Below are 22,499 nucleotides of genomic sequence, written 5' to 3'. Positions count from 1 at the left end.
AACAATAGATATCAGATCTTCTGCAAAAGCTGTTCGATACTATCAAAATGACACTTACTTCTCAGATTAAATAAAATGACAAAAATATTAAACAAATTTTAATCTTTCTTAATTACAACGAGAGAAATATTATTATTCTTTCAAATTCCGTAATGCTAACAATAGAATTATCCTAAGGTCATATATTCGGTAAATGTTAGATCGTTAAACTACCTTCGTTTAAAACATAGTATAAAATTTTTAATGCTATTCTACAACATTGCTTATAGCAAAGAAAATGACCAGAAAATATATAAAATAATAATTTAAAAAAACATTTTTTTTCTGCCGAATTTCGGGAAAATCCCTGTATAATTTCAAATATTCTATTTAAGGATACAAACCTTTCTATGAAGAAAGGGAAAAGTCAGCTGCAGTACTTTACTTTCATAGAAATATAACATCCCTTCAAATATTGATCTTGCATGCCCTGAATACTGAAAGCATTATTAAGAAATTGTAACAAATGAGGACATAGATGCAGAACTTGATGAGTTTTTCAATTAATAATTAAATCTTAATTTTAAAATGCTTTATAGTACAACATTCCATTTGTTATTCTTAATCATTCTGACATTAGATAGCTTCTATTTTAATTTTATACAACGCATAAGTTTTATTCTAATCAATTTCTAACTTTTTTATATGTCTTTCTGAAACTTGTTTTAATTTTTCTGTTGTCAATATTTCATAGAGGGGCTTGTGCCTATGTATTTATCTTTGAAATGCCTGTTTATAATATATTTCTCTTCTTTCTGTATACTTTCTAAATTCGAAAATTATTGCTATAAAGTTTGAATCTGCATTCCTTCGTTTTTAAATAAAAAGCAGTAAGCCCTTTGCACTCGAAGACAGTGCATCATTTTGATGATTTATTTGTTTTTCAATTTTGATTGTTAAAAATACCTACAGAATGTTAAAAAGACGTATATTAACTTTTCGGAAAATTCAACTTAAAACATATTATATATATATTGGAGCAATAAATAAGCCCTTGTATTAAGTGAATAATTATGCTTCGAATTACTTTTTCGAGTGCAAAGGGTTAAAAATAGTGATATTTTTTGCGCAATCCAATTCTTAAAAATAAATGTTTGATAAATGAGCATTTTGCGTCTCTCTAACTGTAATTTTTTTCAAATCACAAATGATGTTTCATAGGCAGTTTAGTTAATTAGTTACCGATCATTTTTAAAAATTAAGTTATAAAATTAATTAATAAGTTGGTACTGGATGTAAACAAATGATTGTAGTCTTCAAAATAGTCAACTTCGAAATTTTATGGAATTTTCTTATTTTAAACAATGCCAAGTCGAAAAAAATATGGAATCATGCCTCAAAAACCAAATATAAAAAATGAGTTATCAGAAAGATAACTCAAAAACATAACAAGCTTGATGGACCAAATTTGTAGATTCAATCAAATTTCGTGCCAAATCCAACCAAGAGTACCTGCTCGCCAAGTTGTCTGCCCGCCAATTTATATACGATTATAATAATTAGAAAACGTAACTAACTAGATGAATTTGACATGCGATTTTTATACCAAACTTTTAGATATGTCTAATTTATACCATATCGATCAACCAGCCGAAAACACAGACTCAACACTCAGACTTTTCTTCACTCTGCTGCCAAATTAAACAAACAAAAAAAAACGAGATGTATCGAAAAATACACATGAAAATTGATAGAACAACATTCACACCAGTATGAAAGAATATTAGCTCCTTTGTCAGAAAGCTAATGAGAAGGAAATGTGTATGCTTATTATATCTGCATAGTTTCAATTATAAACTAAATTTTCTATTAATATCTTGAGACTATGCATTTAAATATCTCAAACTGAAGAAAGAAGGAAAGAATTTAGCAAAATCTATGCCCTTTTAGAGCTTACACCTCTATACCCTTTCTGAATACTCCCAATGCAGTCATAAATTTGAAAATCGGAACATCCTAATTCTCATATTCTTTTATTTCCATGTATTCCCTTGATTAGAATTCCCCCCAAAATATTTCATTTTTAATGCTGTTTCGAAGCATTGCTTTAACTATAAAAATTAGGATCGCTACATCTTTCCAAGCCATCTATCAAAAAACTTCCGATAGTTTTCCGTTTCTACATTTTTACTGTAATATTTCTGAAAACTATTAAGTATTCATATGTTTTATGTAATAGCTGCTTTGCACAAAATTGACTTAGCCGCAAAAGTGTATACGATTTAAAAATGTAAAAAGAAATCAATTCAATTATTAAATATATTTATTTGACCTCTTAATCGGAATACATGCAAGAATAAACGGCGTTCCTTGAACACAAGACAGATTAAGCCTCTGGCTGAGTAATTCTTTAAAATCACTATTCGGATGCGATGTTTACGAATAAGTTCAAATACTTTTCAAATAAACTGAACTGATACTATATGTTACAATATAGTTAAAATCTTTAATCGTAAAAATAAACTCTAAACTGCGAAAAACGCTGGATGCAACAGAAAATGGACTGATTACCAACCCGCGGAAATCGCGGGATACGCAACACTGGAGGGTTAAAGCTTCCTTTCTTTCCTTTTCAGCAAATCTATAAACGGTTTGTATTCTCGGAACCAGCAGGAGTGGCCTCAAATAATGTGCTCTATACTAAACTTTTCATTAGCATGCACTACAATATGCTCTAATAAACTTTTCATTAGCATGCTCTATAATATGCTTTATAATAAACTTTTTCCATGCTCTATAATAAACTTTTAATGCCAAACGCCTTGCATAACACTGGTGCACAATAATTACGGAATATTAGTTTTTGGTGGGAAGTTAGCATTTTTACTGAATTTATCATGTCTTCCTTGGCGAGTGTTTTGGCGATTACTAATTACAATGCAGTTAATAGGATTTGAAAATCAAATTTGTGCTTTATACACGCTTTTATCAACCGATTGAAACAAAGATTTGACACACAACTGCACTTGTAGTCACAAAATCCCTTACCAAATTTGATATATTTAAGTTATTTTCTTTTTCAATGATCGTGCTTGCATTTTTCTGAAAGTACAGATCAACAGGCAATCAACCCTTTATTTGAATTGGCTCTAAATTTTACAGGTATCTACACTATAGACGTTAAATCTGTGTACAGAATCATATCTATCTAGCTCGCTTCGTTTGATAGTTATTGGGTTAACTTATATTCGAAAGTTTGAGAGACGATATTACTCAAAATTTGTTAGAAATCTGCAAATTTATGTAAAGACCGTATACCAAATTTCAACCATCTAGCTCAAAGTATTTCTGAGTTCTCATTGTCACAGACCTACGGATATTTTCTTAAAATTTGTTTTTCGAACTCAGTGAGGTCTAAAACGTAGAGATACGTTGAAATCTCGAGTTCGAATTTTTTTGCCGATTACTGTGCTGTCTTTCTATGAGAAAGTAAAAATCGACTGATTTATCAGTGAGTTCCTCCCTCCCCACCTGTATTGTGATAGCCTCGCTGATGAAGTTTTTCTGTCATTCCTAGGAATCTCCTGCCATTTTACAGAAATAACGTTTAGAGAAAATCTGAAGTTTTTAAAATAACGTATAAAATTTAAGTTGACAGTATCGAGACAAGTTATGTAGTGTATCAATGTATCTAGTGAAATAATTTTGAATATGATCCTGTTTTAAAATATATATTTAAATAGAATTTACTTTTTAAAACTAATAATTCATTTTTGTGTTTTAAAAAAAACAAAGTAATAGTTGTTTAGTTTCAAAGAACTGTTTCTATAGTTTTAAGATGCGTGGATAAGTCATTCATCAATAAAATGACTGTTCCACACTTTCCACGTATTGTTAATTTAAATTGTATCTGCTTGTAAAAATATAACACCTTTTATTTCGAAAGTTTAAAGCGTCATTAAATTTATTACAGATCTTTATTGTTTTATAGCCGTTCACACGTGTTGGCCATAAGAGTTGTTTATGGCACAAGAGTCCAGACAGGTCATGCTGTGTCAGAACAGGTCAACATAAAAATTTATAGTTTTCCTTCATGATTTTGAAAAGATTTACATTTAGTAAATGCACCGAGGCTTTAATGTTGATTAGTTTAGTTTAAAATTAATTAGATGAAGATGCATATTCTATTTATATGCAATATGAACGGTTTTGATTTATTATTAGTAATATCGAAACTTGGCTATATGATGAAGACGATACCAGAAACAGCCACCCTGTATCTAAATTTCACGCTGTACCAGATGGAAGATATTTGACTCTATAAACTTGACCTTTTAATCGGATTATCTGTCATCATGTCCATTGAAGTTCACCAACGCATTATTAGAGGGCTGATATTAATTTCCAAACACACGATATTTCTCTCTTAAGGGCGTTCATATAAATAACTTTCAACTCAAACTGTGTTTTAAATAGTCGCATTAAAATGTTTGAGAAATACAATACCCCCTTCCCCTCTTTATGCACGAAATACATGTTTTTCTGGAATCGAGGTTATGATGGACGTTTCGTGCAGCCGGGTGACTCTGAATAGAATGTAAAGAGGCTCGAAGGCTGTTTAAACAACGGATCCATCTACGCGCAGTTGAGTCTTGAACTCATGACCCAAGGATCGCAAAACCCAGTCACCAGTTCATGAAGTTTTTTTAAAAAGATGCAATCAATATTCGTTTCAATCTTCCGAATAATTGACATGATAATCAATCGAATAATTAAAAAATAATCTACATAAGAAGGTAATCATCCCTTATACTTCTGAGTACTCAGAGGGTTATTCGAATCCTGATATTTTGATCTTAGTGTCAAGGCTACTATGAATCGCAAGTAACAAATAAGGCCAGTACAGCCTATATTTTTAATATCCATTTAATCGATCGGAAATAGAAAATACCGTATGGTGATCCTTTAGCCCCCCCCCTCTTTGTGTTAATGTTTTAATTATTTGTATCAAGTTTTCATTTTTGTCATAATTCTTTACTTTCGCTGAAAATTTCTCAAAGAAAATCCCTTGTTTATATGGCATCTTTAACACAAATTTTATCTATATTAAAAGGAAACAGTAATTCGCTGAAGTATTCATTCCTTTTAAATGCAAATATTTAATAAGGCAGAAAGGCATATCAAAGAAACATCACAATCATCGGGCAACAAGCAACTAGTTGACCCTCTAAAAGTATATGAAACAAAACATTTATGATACGATTAAAAAATGAACTTAGTTATGAAAACACAGTTAAAGGATGAAAAATTTATCATACCTGATTTTAAAAGCAAAAAGTAAGATTCTTTTCTTTTATCAGAGAAAAAGGAACTGAAAAAGCTTAAAACATAATAATTGTTTAGGGCTTAGTCAGTAGTCAGTGGTGCTAAAAAGTTGGAGGTAAAGTAAATGCAGCTTGCAGAATAACATACGTGTTAATTTTAAACCTGTTTTGGTAATGAGTTCATTATCTGAACACCTAATTTAAGCCCATTAGAGAAAGTTTGAAGCCAGCGAAATTTTTTTACATCAAAATCTCTTTCAGTATCGGAAGCAGGTTGTCATATGGAATTTATTTCCTTTGAAATTAAATGAGTAAGATCATAAATAGGAAACGGATGAACATAAAATCTACCACCCTTGGTACCTTCTTTAACTCGTTGATGACAGATTCTTTCAAGTTGTTCAGTATAAGAACAAATCTTTCGATGAATTATTATCAGCCAAGAAATGAGCATAAATAACAAATTTAACATAAATAGTAGATGATATTTGGAGTTGGAAACTAATGCAGAACATAATATTACCAGTCATTAAATATCCAAAATTCAATGACATTTCATCATTAATTTGGCTTATTTCGACTCATCAAGAACCTTAGTTTCTCAGATCAGTGACTAAATTGATATATAACCGCTCAAAAAAGTATTGAAATACTTGGAATCAATCACGTGTGAAGCCATTGATAAAAATATTAATCGGGCTGAAAAGAAAACAAAATTATACAAGAAATGCTCAAACACTTGGTAAACAAAATATAAAGAGGAATCCTAACAATTTTATAATTTTAATTTCTTCTGACCATTTGAATTTTATCTAATTTCAACAAAATGCCAAAAAAGTATTGGGATACTTTTGAAATAATAATTATTAAAAAACATGTATATCATAACAATAACATTTAATTTTCTATTACTATATTTTAACTAAGTTTAAAAATTGTATTATTAGTACAGAAATTGAGAAATCAAAAATGGTTTCTGGAGATATTCGAAATCCTGTAATAAATAACTGGAAGAATAGGATGTCAGCTCATCTGGTAATAAATAGCTGATCATTTCACAGCATAAGAAAAATCTCAAGAATTAGTAAATCTATGTTCAGTGTTGTCTGCAAGTTCAAAAGATTAAATAATGTTGAAAACAGAGCAGGATAGGAGCTTCTAAGAAATTTTAGTAAACACTAAAATATAAAATGTGTCACACTAATTCCAAAACAAACGTTGTTAAATTTATTCTGAGAACTGTAATGATTGAGAAAACCCATAACCTTTCAAAAAATTTTAAGAAAACAAACTTTTCATGACAGTTCCAAGAAAAGCCCTACACAAGCAAAGTAAACAGTTATGCTAGGCTGGCAATTGCTAAAGTTTATATAAAATAATCTATAGAATTTGGGGGGGGGGGATATACTTTTGTGGATAAAGGCAATTTTACATTTTTTGAACAGTTTGGCTCACACCAAATACGGCATTGTACATAAAATATTCACAACATATTGTAAAATATAGCAAGTGATAACCAAATGGTTTTGAGTTGCATAGAGAGCTGTTTTGTATGAAATTTAAAACTTATTAACTGTAAGATGAACAATTATGCCTATCTTGATATTCTTAAATAAATTTCAAGAAAGTTGAAGCAATATAGGAATTTCAAAACACTTTCATTGATAGCCGGATAACGATCCACAACATGTATTTGTATGTCCTCTAGTTCTCTACCATCGCCCTGATGCGATGAAGACTTTAATTCCGTTGAACATATTTGGGATTATTTGTAGTAAAAAAAAAATCAATAAAATGATTTACCACCAAACTTAAGAAACGATATGGTCAAAGAATAGGCCAAAATCTATCCATCATTTCCTACCAAATTCATAATATCTATGCCAAGTCACCTACAAGTCAAATTGCAATGGCAGCACCAAAGGATTAACTATCCGCTTCATGATTATTCATTAATTTACTGAAAAGTGTCTTAATATTTTTGGTATATTTGGCCATAATTGCAATGAAAAATGCATTGTATATGTGTTAATATTGTGATTCATCAAAACTAGATGCAAAATCATTTTTATATGTTTGAAGCAATTACACAATTAATGCATTATTTTATTAAATTGTAACTAATAAAAACTATATACAACCTGTAATACCATAAAAAAGCAGTTTTTAAATGTCGGAAAATATAAATCTATATTAATGAGTAAATAATAGAGTTTTGAGCTCAATTTTTAGTTGTAATCAACAAATAAAAAATTTTTAATGTTTAGTTGCAATTTCTCTCCTAAAAACTTCCCTTCATTCAAGTTAAAATTATAGTAATTAAATCATTTATTAGAGAAGCATTCAAAATGAAATGAAACAAGACAAAAATGACAGTAATGAAAATCCATGTGTAGTGTGGTGTTGATATCAATATACATTAATGCAATAGAAAATAAATTATAGCAAAACTAAATTCAAATAAATGAATAATTTCATGTCTCATCTGGAGATAAATTTGAATGGGAGATTTTTTTAATATAATTTTTTGTTTTTGTAATCTTTTGATGCTCTTAGGGTTTGAATTTTAACTGTCACTGATATTGTAGGTTACTCTTTTCACTGATATTGTAGGATATTTACTCTTAGGGTTTGAATTTTAATTGTCACTGATATTGCAGGTCCATTTACCGTTTCTTCATATATAATTTTATTTATCCAATACGTATAAACTTCAATGAACAGAATTCTATGCCAAAACTTTCCCTTAAAAAGAAATAAAATTCAAACCCCTAGATCTAAAAGATTATAGCACAAAATTTTAGACATGGTTCATTTATGGCCTAATTTCATCGGCCATTGTAACGATTATTTCATTCACTTTATAGAAACTCTGAATACATTTAATTACATTACAAGAAAGAGTAGTAGTGTTTAAAAATTAACAAACCTAAAAATTTATCACCATAGTTTATTTCTAAGTTAAAGTTGACTTTAATTATTCTAAAAAATTTCGAAAGTTCAATCAATTTATCCAAATTGTAATTTAAATGTAAATTATTTAGTATGAAAAAAAATAAACTCAATCGTCATACCAACGACGGGAAAAGAACAGAAAAAGAACATTGTAATGACAAGAAAAACAATTTGTGTTTCTTTACAAGTAATGAAAAAATTATAAAATTTACTAAAAGATATTCTTAAAAACTTATGAGAGAAAAATGTACTGCAACTAAATTGCTATCATTAAAAAGTTAATATTTTAAATTTTAAAATGTACAAAAATCACTTTCGTGCTGTAATAGTTTTGGAAATTATAACAGGTAAAAAACAAATTTTTATATAATTAAAATTTCAAAAAAGTGCTCAGAAGTGGATATTTTCAACCTCCAAAGCATGTCTGTGACAAATTTGGCAGCTATATCCAAGGATATGCTCTGTAGAGCATTACATTCTGCGCGTTTTTGGCCTTTAACTTTTAGATAACATATTTAAATAACTTTTTGTCCTTCACCTCTCAGATTCTAAAAAGAAATCTTCAAAAAATTAATTTCTTTGATACCTTTAAATACGTTACAAAAATTTTGGACAAATATTTGATTATTCCTTGATCACCATAGTTTTATTTAAGGGTTTCTCAAAATATAAGATTCCTACGTTTCTAAGAATAGTTACAGCTACAAATATTCAAAAATAAAAACTTTATTAACAGAAAAAGTGTGCAAATTTTGGAAGTTAAGAATTATTTTGTGATTTCTGATCATATAGAATAATTCAACTATTATAATTGGATGTATTTCGCAATAATGATCTAGCCTCGTAAAAATTTCAGCAACAGCTGTTCTCGCACAGCAGTGGTGGAAAATTTAAGGCTACATTCTAAATGTATTATGTTGCAAGTTGACTGTCGTAAATAAATTGCACTTGGTTGAATTACTGGGAGCAAATTCCAGTTTTCAACAGTACATCCCGAAATCGATATAATGAGAGTTGGTTCCTAATTTAATGATAATATCCAAATAATATTTCAAGCTTTCTGTATGAAAAACATTTCATATTTAAATCGAGAATTGCCGGCTAGAATAAAGTCATGCAAATGACATTTGCTTTAATCTCAAATATGGCATTTCATATTTCTAATGGAGAAACTGTTACTAACTTCTGAAAAGCTCTTGTGCAAACTTTATTTCTCTATCCTCCATACTTGTAAAGGTAAAGGATGGCAGAATCTCGGAATTAGGGGAACATGAGTTCGAAATTTGATCTCATTGAAAATCCTTCATACCTGTGGTAAAGTACACTTTAACCAATACGTCCTAGGTCAAATATCTTCACTTTGATTTGGAAAGAAATTAGAATTTCTCCATTAACAACAGACTGCACAATCAGATGCTTAAATTTAAGCCTTTAAACTTTGAATTTATTTGAATTAGGAGCTTAATTTAACTATGTATTTTATATTGGTATTTATTTTATTTTATAAGAGCGGGATGAACAGAATTTGATATTAGATATTTGAAATTAGGTCAAAGTAGCAATTAATTTGAAAGCCAAAAAATCCATGGATACTCTTAATTAACAATATTTTCGCATACGGATTGAAATTACAATAAATATCTTATATACGAAGTCAATTAAAATAACTAAAAGGTTAAAGGAATTCGTAAATTCATTTGCTCGAGCATCATTTTTGCATCGAATAGCTAATTTTTTCTAACTTACATCTTTTAAATCATTCATAAATATTATAATTCAATCCAAAAATTGAGTGAAATTCATAAATACCTCTCACAGGTGTTTTAATGTAACCAGATCGAAAAACATTTTTTAACATAATGTGTTCTCTTATTTAGAAATGGTAAAAAAATAAAAAATGAAAAACTTTATTTTATAGTAAAAAAACTGATCTGCCAAGAATTTAAAAGTGGAGACTCAAATTGTGCTAACAATATAAATTTATATTGCTTAGAAATAACTTTTAGACTGGATATATTGTTATCAGCTACTACATGATTTGCACATGTTGCATAAATATTTTGTTATTTTCCCTCCAAACCAGAAATGAATATCAAAATGTCTTTTATTGAACATCCACTAAGCGATACTTTCCTTCTTGTTTTGTCCGAAGTTATTTTAATTTCCCCCTCACTTCCCAAATAATCCTCTATATCATAGTCTTATAGTATTTAGAATATGAAAAGATCTGATATTTTAACTCAAAAGTTCAAATAAAGTCTTGAATACATACCCATACACATTAGAAATCATTTCTCACATAACCTTCCAGTTCCAGATGATAGTTTATTTTTCATGCATAAAATTGGGCTGTTTTTAGGTGCTGTATATATGAGAAGCTTGCGAACAAGTCCAAATACCTTTGGAACATAGCTAATCTCAATTTATAAGCAATGCTATGATGGCATTAATCAATAAATTACAATGAAGCGAACATATTTACAAAATTATTTCATCGCATCATCTTTTTAAAAAACAGATAAATTTCAACTGTACAACATCAAAAGGTATATTACGGTTATGGAACAAATTATACTCTTTGCGATGCCAGATTTACGCCTTTTAAAATCACGTGATCAGATTCATGTATGCTTTGCTGATTGGCGAAATTTTCGAAGCGCAAGAGACCGATATGGATTACTTATCTGCTTTGAACGATCGAATGACTGCATATTTATCTTTTAAGGTAAGCTTTACTGTACTTCTGTATCTAAAGAAGTAGTAAAAATTAAAGGAATTAATACTTCAACGTTTTCGAAACATGAAGCGTCAGAAATTTTACAAGAGAATGAAACATATTGGCCTTCGAGATATTTTTATATAAACACAGTTTTAGATGCTTTGTTCCAAGTTTGAACCGCATAGTAATCAAGGAATCCAATCTGCAACAAAATAAAAAAAAAAGACAAAGGAAGAAACAAGTCACATTTGATAGCTAATTTTCAACATTTTAGTGGTGTCTATTCTTGCATTGAATTTATTTTTTAAAGCTTTTGCATCTATAAAAACCCAGATTCTTTCATATACTGAGAGTATTAGTGACCTGACAAATGCAAAAAATAATAACAGATATACCTTCATCCTAATGTTTGCTTTCCTAAAATTGTGATTGTATAAAAAAACTTAAATTAATTTTTTAATTAATCAATAATTATTTTGAATGCATAAAAAAAATGAAACTTTTTACTGATAAGCTGCCATAACTGATGAAATCGGTTTCTTGGTAATTTCAATTTCTCTACCACCTGATTAGATGAACTATACTGTTCTGTTTTTGGAAATGTATTGGTTTCATTCAATAAAAAAATCCATAAAGTACTCAATATTTTTATGAATTTTATAATTTGGTTTGTTTTATTAGCACCAGGAATCATTTAATACAATCGCTACAAGCCAAACTCGGACACAATAGGAAAAAAACTTGCACTACCAAAATATTTAAATTAAAATGAATTAGAAAAAAAGCTAAAATGTTTTTTTTTCAACAGTGAATCTGCTGCACAGTAAAAACAGGACCAAATAGAGGCAATTCATAAATTATAATTAGCAATTTAGACATAAAAGTAAAATTTGTGAAAAAGAACTCATAAGCTGAACTCGGACATGTCACAATTCAGTGCGTAATAATTGCAACTGTGGGTGAAAATTACTATCAGTTTTATGGTTAACATTCTAGTTGTTCCAAGGGATAGTGCTATTTTCATTTATTGTGAAAATAAACTTTAATTTAATTAAAAGGTTAAGGAAAAAGGGGAAAACGATCCTTGAGTTAAGAAAACTGTTTATTAAGCATGCTGAAAATGGAAAGTCTGTACCAAAAATGTCAGAGCTTATTAACAAAAGCCATTCAACTGTTCATGACACCATAAAATCAATAATCATCTGGAAAATAAGTCTAAGAGCACCCAAAATAAAACTTTCACTGAAGCAGTTCTGCAGTATTTAATAAGAAAAATTAAAGCAAATCCATTCCTTAATACACCAAAGCTAGCTATTAATGTTGAAAAGAAATTAGGCAAAAAATGTCAGCTTATCAACAATAAGAAATGTGCTCCTGAAGGCAGATCTCAATGGAAGAAAAGACAGACAAAAGCTTTTCATAAATATTCGAAATAAGATCTAAGACTTACATTCGAAGACAGAGAATAAAATTAAATGAGCGAGAAAACATGAACTTTTCTTATTGGAAAAATGTTTTATTTACTGATGGAAGCAAATTCGACATTTTTGGATCTGATGACAAGTCTTATATCTGAGGAAAATCTAACAAGGAATTGCGCACAAGAAATTTGAAAGCAACTATGAAACATGAAGGCTGATCAATTATGGTCTGTGAGGTAGTTTTCACCTACTGGCCCAGGAACTCTGCATTTTATTGGTAGGAGAATGGATCAGAGTGTATACCTCGACATTTTAAACAAAACATTTACCGAAATGTATGCAGAAACTTTCTCTTGGCAACGACTTCCGATTTTATTAGGATAATGATCCGAAACATGAAGCTTATCGGGTGCGTTCCTAGCTCTTATATAATTGTCCTCACGTCATGGACACTCCACCCCAAAGTCCCGAAATAAATCCCATCGAAAAGTCAGGGGAATACTTGAAGAAAAAAGTCCGAGAACACGCCGTTTCCAGTAAAGATAAATTGAAAAGAGTATTGTTGCAGGAATGGGAAAATATTAAATCCAATTTTTGTGAAAAATTGATGTTATCTATGCCTAAACATTTTAAAATGGTGATAAAAAACAAGGGCTTGCATACAAAATATTAATTTATTGGAATCTTATCCGTACGAATTTGGGCTGTGCATTATTTTTTGTTTTGTTTTGTATTTTGACATAATTTCTGGTTAAAATGAACTAATTTATAATTTTTTTTATTTGTTATATAATTGAAATAAATATACTATTGAAGATTCATTTAACTATGCTTATCATTTTTGTTTTGAAAATTTGGATTGTATTAGTATCTTTTCTTTGATGTCCGAGTTTGGCTTGGAACGACTGTATGCATCTAAAAAGGATATCCTGATGCTCAAGTTTTAATTCAGTAATAATACGTTGACAGCGTTTTCTTTTCTAAGAAATGTTAATTGACATTTATATGTTTTTTACATTGATATATGCTATTCTAAAACATTTTTTTTTTGTTATTTCTTTTTATAATATACATCCCTTTACTTCTTTTGCGCTGAAAGAATTTGAATCTCCTTTAGTGGAAAAGAATTTCTTCTTTAGTTTATAAAAATGTGTCTCGGAATAGGGGAAGTAATATTCTATGCCATTTTAATCTGATTTTGATAATTTTTCTTTGTAACCAAAATAACTAGTCCAATTGAGAATATAAATGAGTATTATGTAAAAAAAAAAATCAAATTGCAATGCATTCAAAGTAGAATAAAAAAAAAGAAAATGCATTATCCTAATCTGGCTCAAGTGTTTATTATTCATATCAAATCATGTCCTTTCGTAAATTCGGAATTCCTTAATAAGAGTCCCATCTTCACTGTTATGGGAACTGATTTTTAATGAAATAGCAAGCAGATCCTTGATTTTTTGGAGTATAAACTGAGTTTGTCCTCTTAACTATACTACTCTACCTGTTTCCGAATTGTGTAAAAATGACTGATTGATTTTATGAAGTGTATTATTCATTCTAATATCATGATTTATTGAGACAATTTTGTTCGTTTATACATATGTACAGAATACTTTATATTCCATTCAGTTTGATCTTTCGTTCTGCGAAATACATATCAGAAAGCGCAATTTAAATCTAATCATTAATAATTAAGTTCCAAAATAGACCAACTTATTTCTTTCTCCGAGGGCAGCGATTCTTTTGAATTTTCCAGTTTTATTTCTTGCTAATCCTGTCTAAAAATAGATGAAATGCCAATTGTCGAAGCGAAAGTAGAAAATTTACGGAAAGATAAATTTACTTATGTTGAAAGAATTATTATATCTTAAGTTGAAACAAGGAAGGTTCTCCCCTCTCAATTTAATCTATATTTCCCCCAATATGGTTGAATCACATTATATATGCCATTTTCGGTCTAACGTTTTCAAACTGGAGTAGCCATGAAGTTTGGATGCCCGGTTCAAGTATCGTTCTTTTCATCTGAAGAGGGCTCAAAATTATGAGGTCCGTCCTAAACTAGCACACATATAAATTCCGAATGGATTTTATAGACATTGGACATGTCACATATAAATTCCGAATAGATTTTATAGACATTGGACATGTAGATGGAATCTATATCTCTAGTAAATCATTCAATCAATAATTCGAAATCTAATAAATAAATCATTCAAAAATAGAAATTCTTTTACTTTTAATTCATTTGGCAATAATCTATTGTTTGTAATCATTTGAATATCTTATGTAACGATGTGTAGCGTAGTTATCCAAGCAAGTTCCCTAATTAATTTTTTAAAGATACCTACAATAATTGTATGTTGTCTTTTACTTCCTTGTCTTCTTTAGAGGTTATGTTTTGGTGAGCTTCCACTTACTATTTTTTTATCTGGAAACGAATGCAATTTTTTAGAGCGAAAAGAATAACAAAAGTTTCTTGGATTTTTTTGTAATTAATAATCAAGATTTTTAATTGTGATTTTGAATTGTGCATATTACCGCCATTATCTGACAAAATAGATTAGTGGGTCTTAAAGAATTTCTTCAATTATAATAAAACAGGTCTGAAAACAAAATCTTGAAAATTATAGGAATGAGCTTAAATGACAAGATATTTATAAGTGATAGGAACAAGATAAGTGATATGCGATTATTTGCTGGTAATTTTTTTTATAATTGCGTGTAATAGGATTTTATTTCCACATTGAAATGATGATTCAAAACAAAGCATCTCGATTTAGTAATAAACTACAGTATATATTCACTGCACTAGATATTTTTCATTTTTATAACGGAAATTACATAATTAATGCCATTTTAGATGCCCCGGATGGTTCTAGATTTTGTTATGGAGACCGATACAAAAGTGTCGCAGAAATAAATTTGATCTAAATTTGTTCTGCTAAGAATTTTTTTATTTATTAACATTTCAACATTAATTCCAAAGTATTAAAATTTAAAAGCATTTATCCTCCTGCATAAACAAAGACACATGGAATTTAAAAAAGAAATGAGCATATTTTGTTCCAGAAAAAAATGCATATATATATGAGAAAACTAGAAAATGTATTAATTATTTACCAAAAGATCAGACTGCTGCAAAGAGATTTGACTTATCAAAACATCCTTCAATTGTTAAACAAAATAATACTAGATGTAATTATGAACAGAATCAATCCAGGAGCTATGATCCTTTCTAAAGCACCTTTCAGTTAATCATTTTGAATAATGGGTTTATTTCAGTGGTATGTGATTGCCTAAATTTTTGTCAAGCAGTTGTTAACTTTCAGAGCGGAATAGTTTATTTTTGTTTCAAAGATCACGAATTGGTTGATTTCCATATTTATCACAGCGATACGCGCGCTTCTACGTATAAACACGTAAATGATAGCATGATATCTGGCAGATGTCTGCAACTGTTGAATTCTGATTAGAATCGAACGAAGCCTAAACAATAAACTCTCTAAACATATCACAGATCTGTTGCGACTGTCTAAATTCATAAGGAAATGCTAATAAGCATAGAAGCAGCACGGTTTACAGGCATTTCAAAAAAGGCGAAGTACATTTTAAATTGCAACCGTAAACAAAATCACGTCTCTGAAAACTTTTGATCCTCTTGTATTTCATTAATAACAATAAAAAAAATTCATGATTTTCATTTAACCTCTTGAACTGCTAAATTTATTTAAATTTCTAACTAGACAATAGGTTTTAATTTAGATGTTTATTGTTATTTCCATACATACAAGAATAAAAAGAAACTCGATACTTTTGCGTGCCCAAATTGGTATTGCATTTTAAATGAATAATTTTTAAATATCGATTTATATATCAAAGTTTTATCGATATAATATATCAAAAGTTTTGTAATTCAATTCACCAGTCTGATATGCCATTACAGTGTGTGGGGTTAAAAACATAAATGATAACATTTGCTGAATAATGCAAGTAATCAATTTTTACCTTTAATTAATGCTTTGCTTTCTTGGTTTATGTTCTTAAATGTCTAAATTTGAGGTGAAATGATTTTTCTTCATTACAGAAGAAAATGAATCGAAAATATTCAAGAAATATTGCATCGGCTGATTTCTGATAAATGTTTCGGGAAATAAATTTAAAAAAAATAGAGAGAGATAATGGTCATCAATAAAGGATTCTAAATGAAAAGTTTTATTTCAAATTTTACTCTAAAAGAAAATCTTTAGTACTTTAATTAGATGAAAAGAAAACTAATTTGACACGATTTAAAAAATAAATCTGTATTATCAGAAGTAAAAATGCGAAGCAGCAACGTTTAATCCTTAACATGCGAATTTCTTCTAAATAATAATTAATTATTTAGAAGAAATTAAATGACACATTTAATATGTATATATTTTGGAAGTTTAATTTATTATATTTAACATATATATTTTTTTTAAATAGCCAAAATTTTTCAGTATCACAAAATATTTATTTTTTAATCCCGGCTTAGTTTCTTTTTAATTTTGATAATGATTTGGTCAAAGAATTCATTCGCCTGAAACATCGATGTGCGTAAAAGAATTCGCACAGAATTTTTAATAAGTTTTCGTATTCGCAATATAGAGAAAGTATCATAATCGTTAAAAACATTCACACTCGAGACTCAGACGAATCTCTACGGTTCAGACCACCCTGTTCAGAGTTCCAAAAACATTTTTTTTTTTTTTTTTTTTTTTTTTTTTGCATTATGTCCGCTTATCCGTCGGTCTGTGAACACTATGAAATTTTATAAATTTTATATATGGATTTTGGACTAAATTAGGAGATTTTTTTTTATCAAATTTGAAATAAAATCCTTTCTGAGGAAGTTTGTCTGGCAGTTAGAACATAAGTCAAACGTTGTGAGATGGATATATGAAATTAGGTATATGAACTTAAGACTAAATTTGTAGACTTTTATCAAATTTTGAACAAAATCCATCTAGAGGAAGTCTGCCTGTCTAACCCTTTAAAAAGCCATTTTTTTCTAGTCATATTATGTTAAATTATTTTTAGGCTTAAAATTAGAATAAGAAAAGGGATTCATTTAGCTTATTAGATTAATTTAATTTGATTAATTAATTAATTTGGTTAATTAATAATTAAGTAACAAATCAAGACACATCATTTTGTCTGAGATAAAGAACTGAAGCATCTAAGCTTCTGACTTACTAAAAAAATTTGTCAGAACTTATGCCAACCTACATAATTTCATGCAAAGATTGATAAATTTGGTGAGAAGCATACTTCCCACGGCCCTATAAAGGGTTAAGTAAGTTAAAGTAAACTCGATAATTTCCGAACGCAAAGAGCTAATTTGATAAAATTTGGAACACAAGTTTGGCATCTAAAATGTAGATTAGTGTCAAACTTTGAATCAAAATGAATTAAGCATTGACCGCCTTTCGGTCTGTACTCTCGCATACATGCAAACGCAATGAATTAAATCAATGAAATTCAATATGTGACTACAACTGTAGTTCCGTGTCAAACTTTGGCCAATGCAGTCGGAAAAAAAGAGTCCAAAATAATATTCACACGATCGATTCATAAAAAATGCTAGATTCGCGCGCTAAAAATCTGTATTTCGTTATTACTGTTTGCCAGTGCTATGTAAGGCATTTGCGACCTTACCCAAGGGACACAATTTTAAACGGGGGACAAGAATAAGACCTTTATTGGAGAGTATATGAGAAAACTTATTAAATTTAAAACTTATAAAACTTAAACTTATGAAATTATTTTTATTCAAAATTTGTTTTATGATTTGATTCATCAAAAAAGTGAAAAAAAAATCTAATTTTAAAGTAAAATTTCATTATGTATAGCTTGTTAGGAAAGCATTTCATTATGTATCACATTAAGAAAGTATGACAAAATAAGCATAATTCATTAGAATTGCTTTTGCAAAAAATTCAAATTGTCATAGCATAAAATTGACTACATATCTGTTGATTATGCGATTTATTATTAAATTTAATGGTTCATTTTTTGAAATGAATCTACAGAACATTTATATGTCTTAAGATGTTGATTTTCAAATGAATATAAAATTTTCGGAAATCAAAATGAGTTGTAGAATCGAAACAATTATCAGTATTTCGATTTTTTTTTTTTTTTTTTGTTCTCATTTCTTAAGAAGTTAAATTTCTAAAATATATTGAAAAATATATTTTCCTTAATACCTTTTCTGCAATTTATCGGGAAAGAGGATTCTTTCCTATATAAGGTTATTTGTCTGCAACGGGAGTAGGAAATTAAGTTTTTAGCGGTGAAATTATAGATGAAATTAAATGTTAGAGTGTATTTAAGAATAATTTAAATAAAGCTTTCAAAATTTGTGTTTGTATTCGATTTATATATTTCAGCAAAATAACAATCCAGAGGTTGAAAATAAGATCGTTCTTATGGTTGCCGCATAATTACAGAAAGCAATTACATATCCTATTTTCAATCTTCAGATCTCAACGTTATTTAAGATTAAAGGTCTAAATTAAAGAAACTGAATCAAAAACTCGGTTTTAAAAGCAAAGATCACTTTAAAAATATTACAAAAGGAGTGGGCAAAAATATCGAGCAAAACATCATGAACTCTTGTTGACTTAGTGACACATTATTTCCAAACCTTTTTAAATGCAAAAGTATATTCAACAAAATAGTAACTCTTTGTTTTTTATTTATTTTTCAATTTATACACAATGAATGCTCAAATTTATAACGTAGAAATTGCTATCGTGCGCGTAAAAATTTTTCTTAGTGACATATCCTCAATTATTCTTTTTTTTTTCTTTTCATAATACATTTTTAATGTATACTATATTAATCATGTGAATATTAAGCTTAAAATAGATTTTAATGCTACTTTTTAGATCTTTTAAAAAAAGGAGGGTAGTATATTCTCAATTTTGGAATTCATAGTAATCATCGATTTCTGTTTACAGGTGTATAGCCTATGTTTAATTGTATGTGTATAATCTATATTAGCTTTCTCTTAAAATGTTGACCCGATTCTATAGTGCTTTCAAACTCTCTGTTAAGAAAAAAAAGTTAGAGAAAGATTTTTCCACCGTTAAATTTATTAACTCACCTTTAAACGTTATACGAAATTGTTTCTGGTCCTCTTTCTTAAAGAATTTTATAGGAATTAAATACAGAAAAAAACGAAGTATACAGCACTATATGTTTACTTTTCTTCCAATAATTTCCGAAATAAGAAATATTTCGACGACATCAAAACAACAAACTTTCAAAATTTACAAGTAAAATTATTTTTTTAACAAATATTATTTTTGTTGTGTAAGATCTAAGTAAAGAGTTTTTTTTAAAAAAATTGAAGTCAATCGCTGTTTTACGATAAATCTCTAAAAAATGACACTACGTAGCATGGATAATCTGTAAAGGAAACTATATAATAAAAATACATTGATAAATTTTAAAATTATAATGATGATTACCTGATGATCATATTATCCCTTCTAAATTGAAAGATAGGAAGAAAATAATAAATGATGAATACATAAAACCAGTGTAGAATATATAATTGAAAAAACAACAAAAATATTTTTATAAAATTCAATTGGAATTTTGAATAGATTTCGAACAAACAGTAATAATCTGAATCAAATCAATAACCTAAATATTACCAAATATGAAAAAAATATTTTTTTATATTTTATTTTTATAGTATATATTTTTATTTTCTATTGATATTTTATTTTGTGAATGCACGTTTAATTTTTTTTTCATATAAAGTACGGGAAGTATGGTTAAAATATTACTTTAAGTACTATAATTAAATTGTTACTTGTAAGTACAATGTACAAACGGCTGGTTTCTAGTCATATTAATTGATTAATTTGTTTCATATAAAATACGGATAAATTAGTTTCAATGTTAATTGTAGTAGAATGTACTAGCAGTTAAAATCTTTCTTGCAAGTAAAAAAATCTCTGCACCGATGTGTCAGTGCTTGGGAAAGTGACCATTTGAGATCCTTACATGTTGTTGGCATGCATTTTAAGTATGATATCAATTTTGACTTATGGATTTATTAAATTGGGCTACATGGAGTGTATTTTATCCAGTAGATTAAACATTATTTGAAATTTAAGTACATATAATTTAGTTATCAATATTTTCCCTAATTTAAAAAAAAATCTTTTTAATTATAATTCAGCAATATTTTAAAACTTGGATTTCAAAAGTTGTCATTGTTTTTCCAAATGTTTAAATGTTTGCTTTTAATTCATTGTTAAAGGCTGTGGCATGGAGATTTTGTTCATTTATTTATAATATTATTTTCAGATACTTAAAACGATAGGCCTTCAAACAAAACACTATCGGTGGTTACGATACATTCTATTATATTGAACAAATGGAAGGTCTTATATGCAAATAATTATACTTTAAAACAGTTGGAAGTATAGTAAAAAAAGAAAGAAGAATGGGGGCTATTTTAATAATATCTGGGAATTTTAAAGTGTCTGTGTGTGATTTGCAAAACTAGCAGAATCGAATAAAATATTGAATCTTACAGATATTAAACAGTGAAATAAAATATTGAATTGTTAAAAATTATTTCATAATTCAAATTTTTTAATAGATTATTGTCATACAGCTGCAGGGAGGAAAAAAAGCACTTAATGCAAGAATGGAAGAGAATTTCAATGTACTGGCTGGATGAGAACTTAATCTTCCAATTAAATCTGTCCAAACCGATCACATATGGTGAAAAATATTCGGATTACTTCACTTGTTTTGGCTTTCTCATTTGTTTAAACAATTATTGAAATATTAAAACAATTTAAGTTTAACAACAATTAAAATATTAAAATTTTTCAACGAAAACTTGCATGTCGTTAATTGTGTCATTAGTAGATTTTCACTGTTGATTTGGGATTTCCGTCAAATGCAAAGAATTATTTAGATTTTCATAAAAAAATCTTTTGGCTTATGGAACACGTCATGTATGAAAATTTGATTTACAACAATCACTTACTAAGAAATGCAATGTTATCACTCAAAAATTCAAAAATTACATTTTTTTTTTTCAGATTAATCCAAAGGAATTTGGAACAAATACTCGCAAACAGATTAAATGGAAACAAAAAAAAAGGAACCATTGCATATATATGAGGAATCACTGACAAACCTCGCAAGTAATATTAATTTTTTAAATAATTTCATCAATATTTTCAAGCACAAAAAGAAGATTTTGAAATTCTTAAAGAAGTGATATTCAATCTGACAAAACCTACAAACAATATTTTGATTCGCTGATACATTACTTGCAAATACATAGCACTTCATTAAAATGTAAACATATACTTAATTCAACTAAATCAAAATAATTTGTTTCAATTTGCTTTCGTAAAAAATTAATGGTTTGACATATTTTTAGAATTTTGACACAGAATACGTTTCAGACGAGGAGGAATTAAAAAAAGTTATTGAAAAATGTAAAAGAAATTTCAACATTTCACTTAAATTGTTGTTTTAATGTTTATGTCATGATGATCTCTTCGGTATAAGTTCTTTTTAACCAAATATGTATACATATATAAAGAATACATATATCTGACATTACTTTGTTTAGTTTCGATCATTACTGACGTACATAAGCGTCATTATTACTCTAAGGATTAGTAGGATGATTCAAAGAGTGTTAGCAGAATACGATTTTAAAGGGGTAATCTTCAAACGATGAAAGTTTCTTCAAAGCTCTGCGGCTTCTACTACCTCAAAATCTTATAATGCAATAATGCCGAATGAAAAATGCGTAAAATTTAAACTATTAATACACTTTGATTTTACTGTAAAACCAATCAATTAGATTAGGAGTCTTTCAGAGACAGACACGATTGCTTTCAAATATTTTATGAAAGTCGGAGAAGAATAAATTTAATGAAATTTAACACTACTAAATAGTAAATACATTTTGTAGGATAAATCAACAGCCGTTTCTCTTGATTTTCATCAACTAAAACTAACTAAGCAAAACTAAAAATAAATCATTTATTTTAACTTCACAGTTTTGCTTTTAACCGACGCTCGTAA

General features: G+C 28.4%; 1 protein-coding gene across 2 annotated transcripts in view; it reads right to left on the bottom strand.

Moving 5' to 3' along the window:
• The window catches only part of LOC129960839 (homeobox protein aristaless-like), a 221,835-nt gene that overhangs the window by 193,087 nt on the left and 6,249 nt on the right, over window positions 1–22,499 (bottom strand). The window contains exon 1 of one of the 2 annotated variants that reach the window (XM_056074510.1): window positions 10,531–10,777. The exons of the other annotated variant lie outside the window; for it this stretch is intronic. Within the exon in view, the coding sequence (XP_055930485.1) occupies window positions 10,531–10,540 (10 nt within the window). The 5' untranslated portion in view covers window positions 10,541–10,777. Of the gene's footprint in view, window positions 1–10,530; window positions 10,778–22,499 lie in introns of those variants that run through there. 2 annotated transcript variants of the gene reach the window in all.

Source organism: Argiope bruennichi, chromosome X2 (assembly GCF_947563725.1).
Source record: "Argiope bruennichi chromosome X2, qqArgBrue1.1, whole genome shotgun sequence".
Lineage (NCBI taxonomy): Eukaryota > Metazoa > Arthropoda > Arachnida > Araneae > Araneidae > Argiope > Argiope bruennichi.
This window is presented reverse-complemented; position numbering and strand designations above follow the sequence as displayed.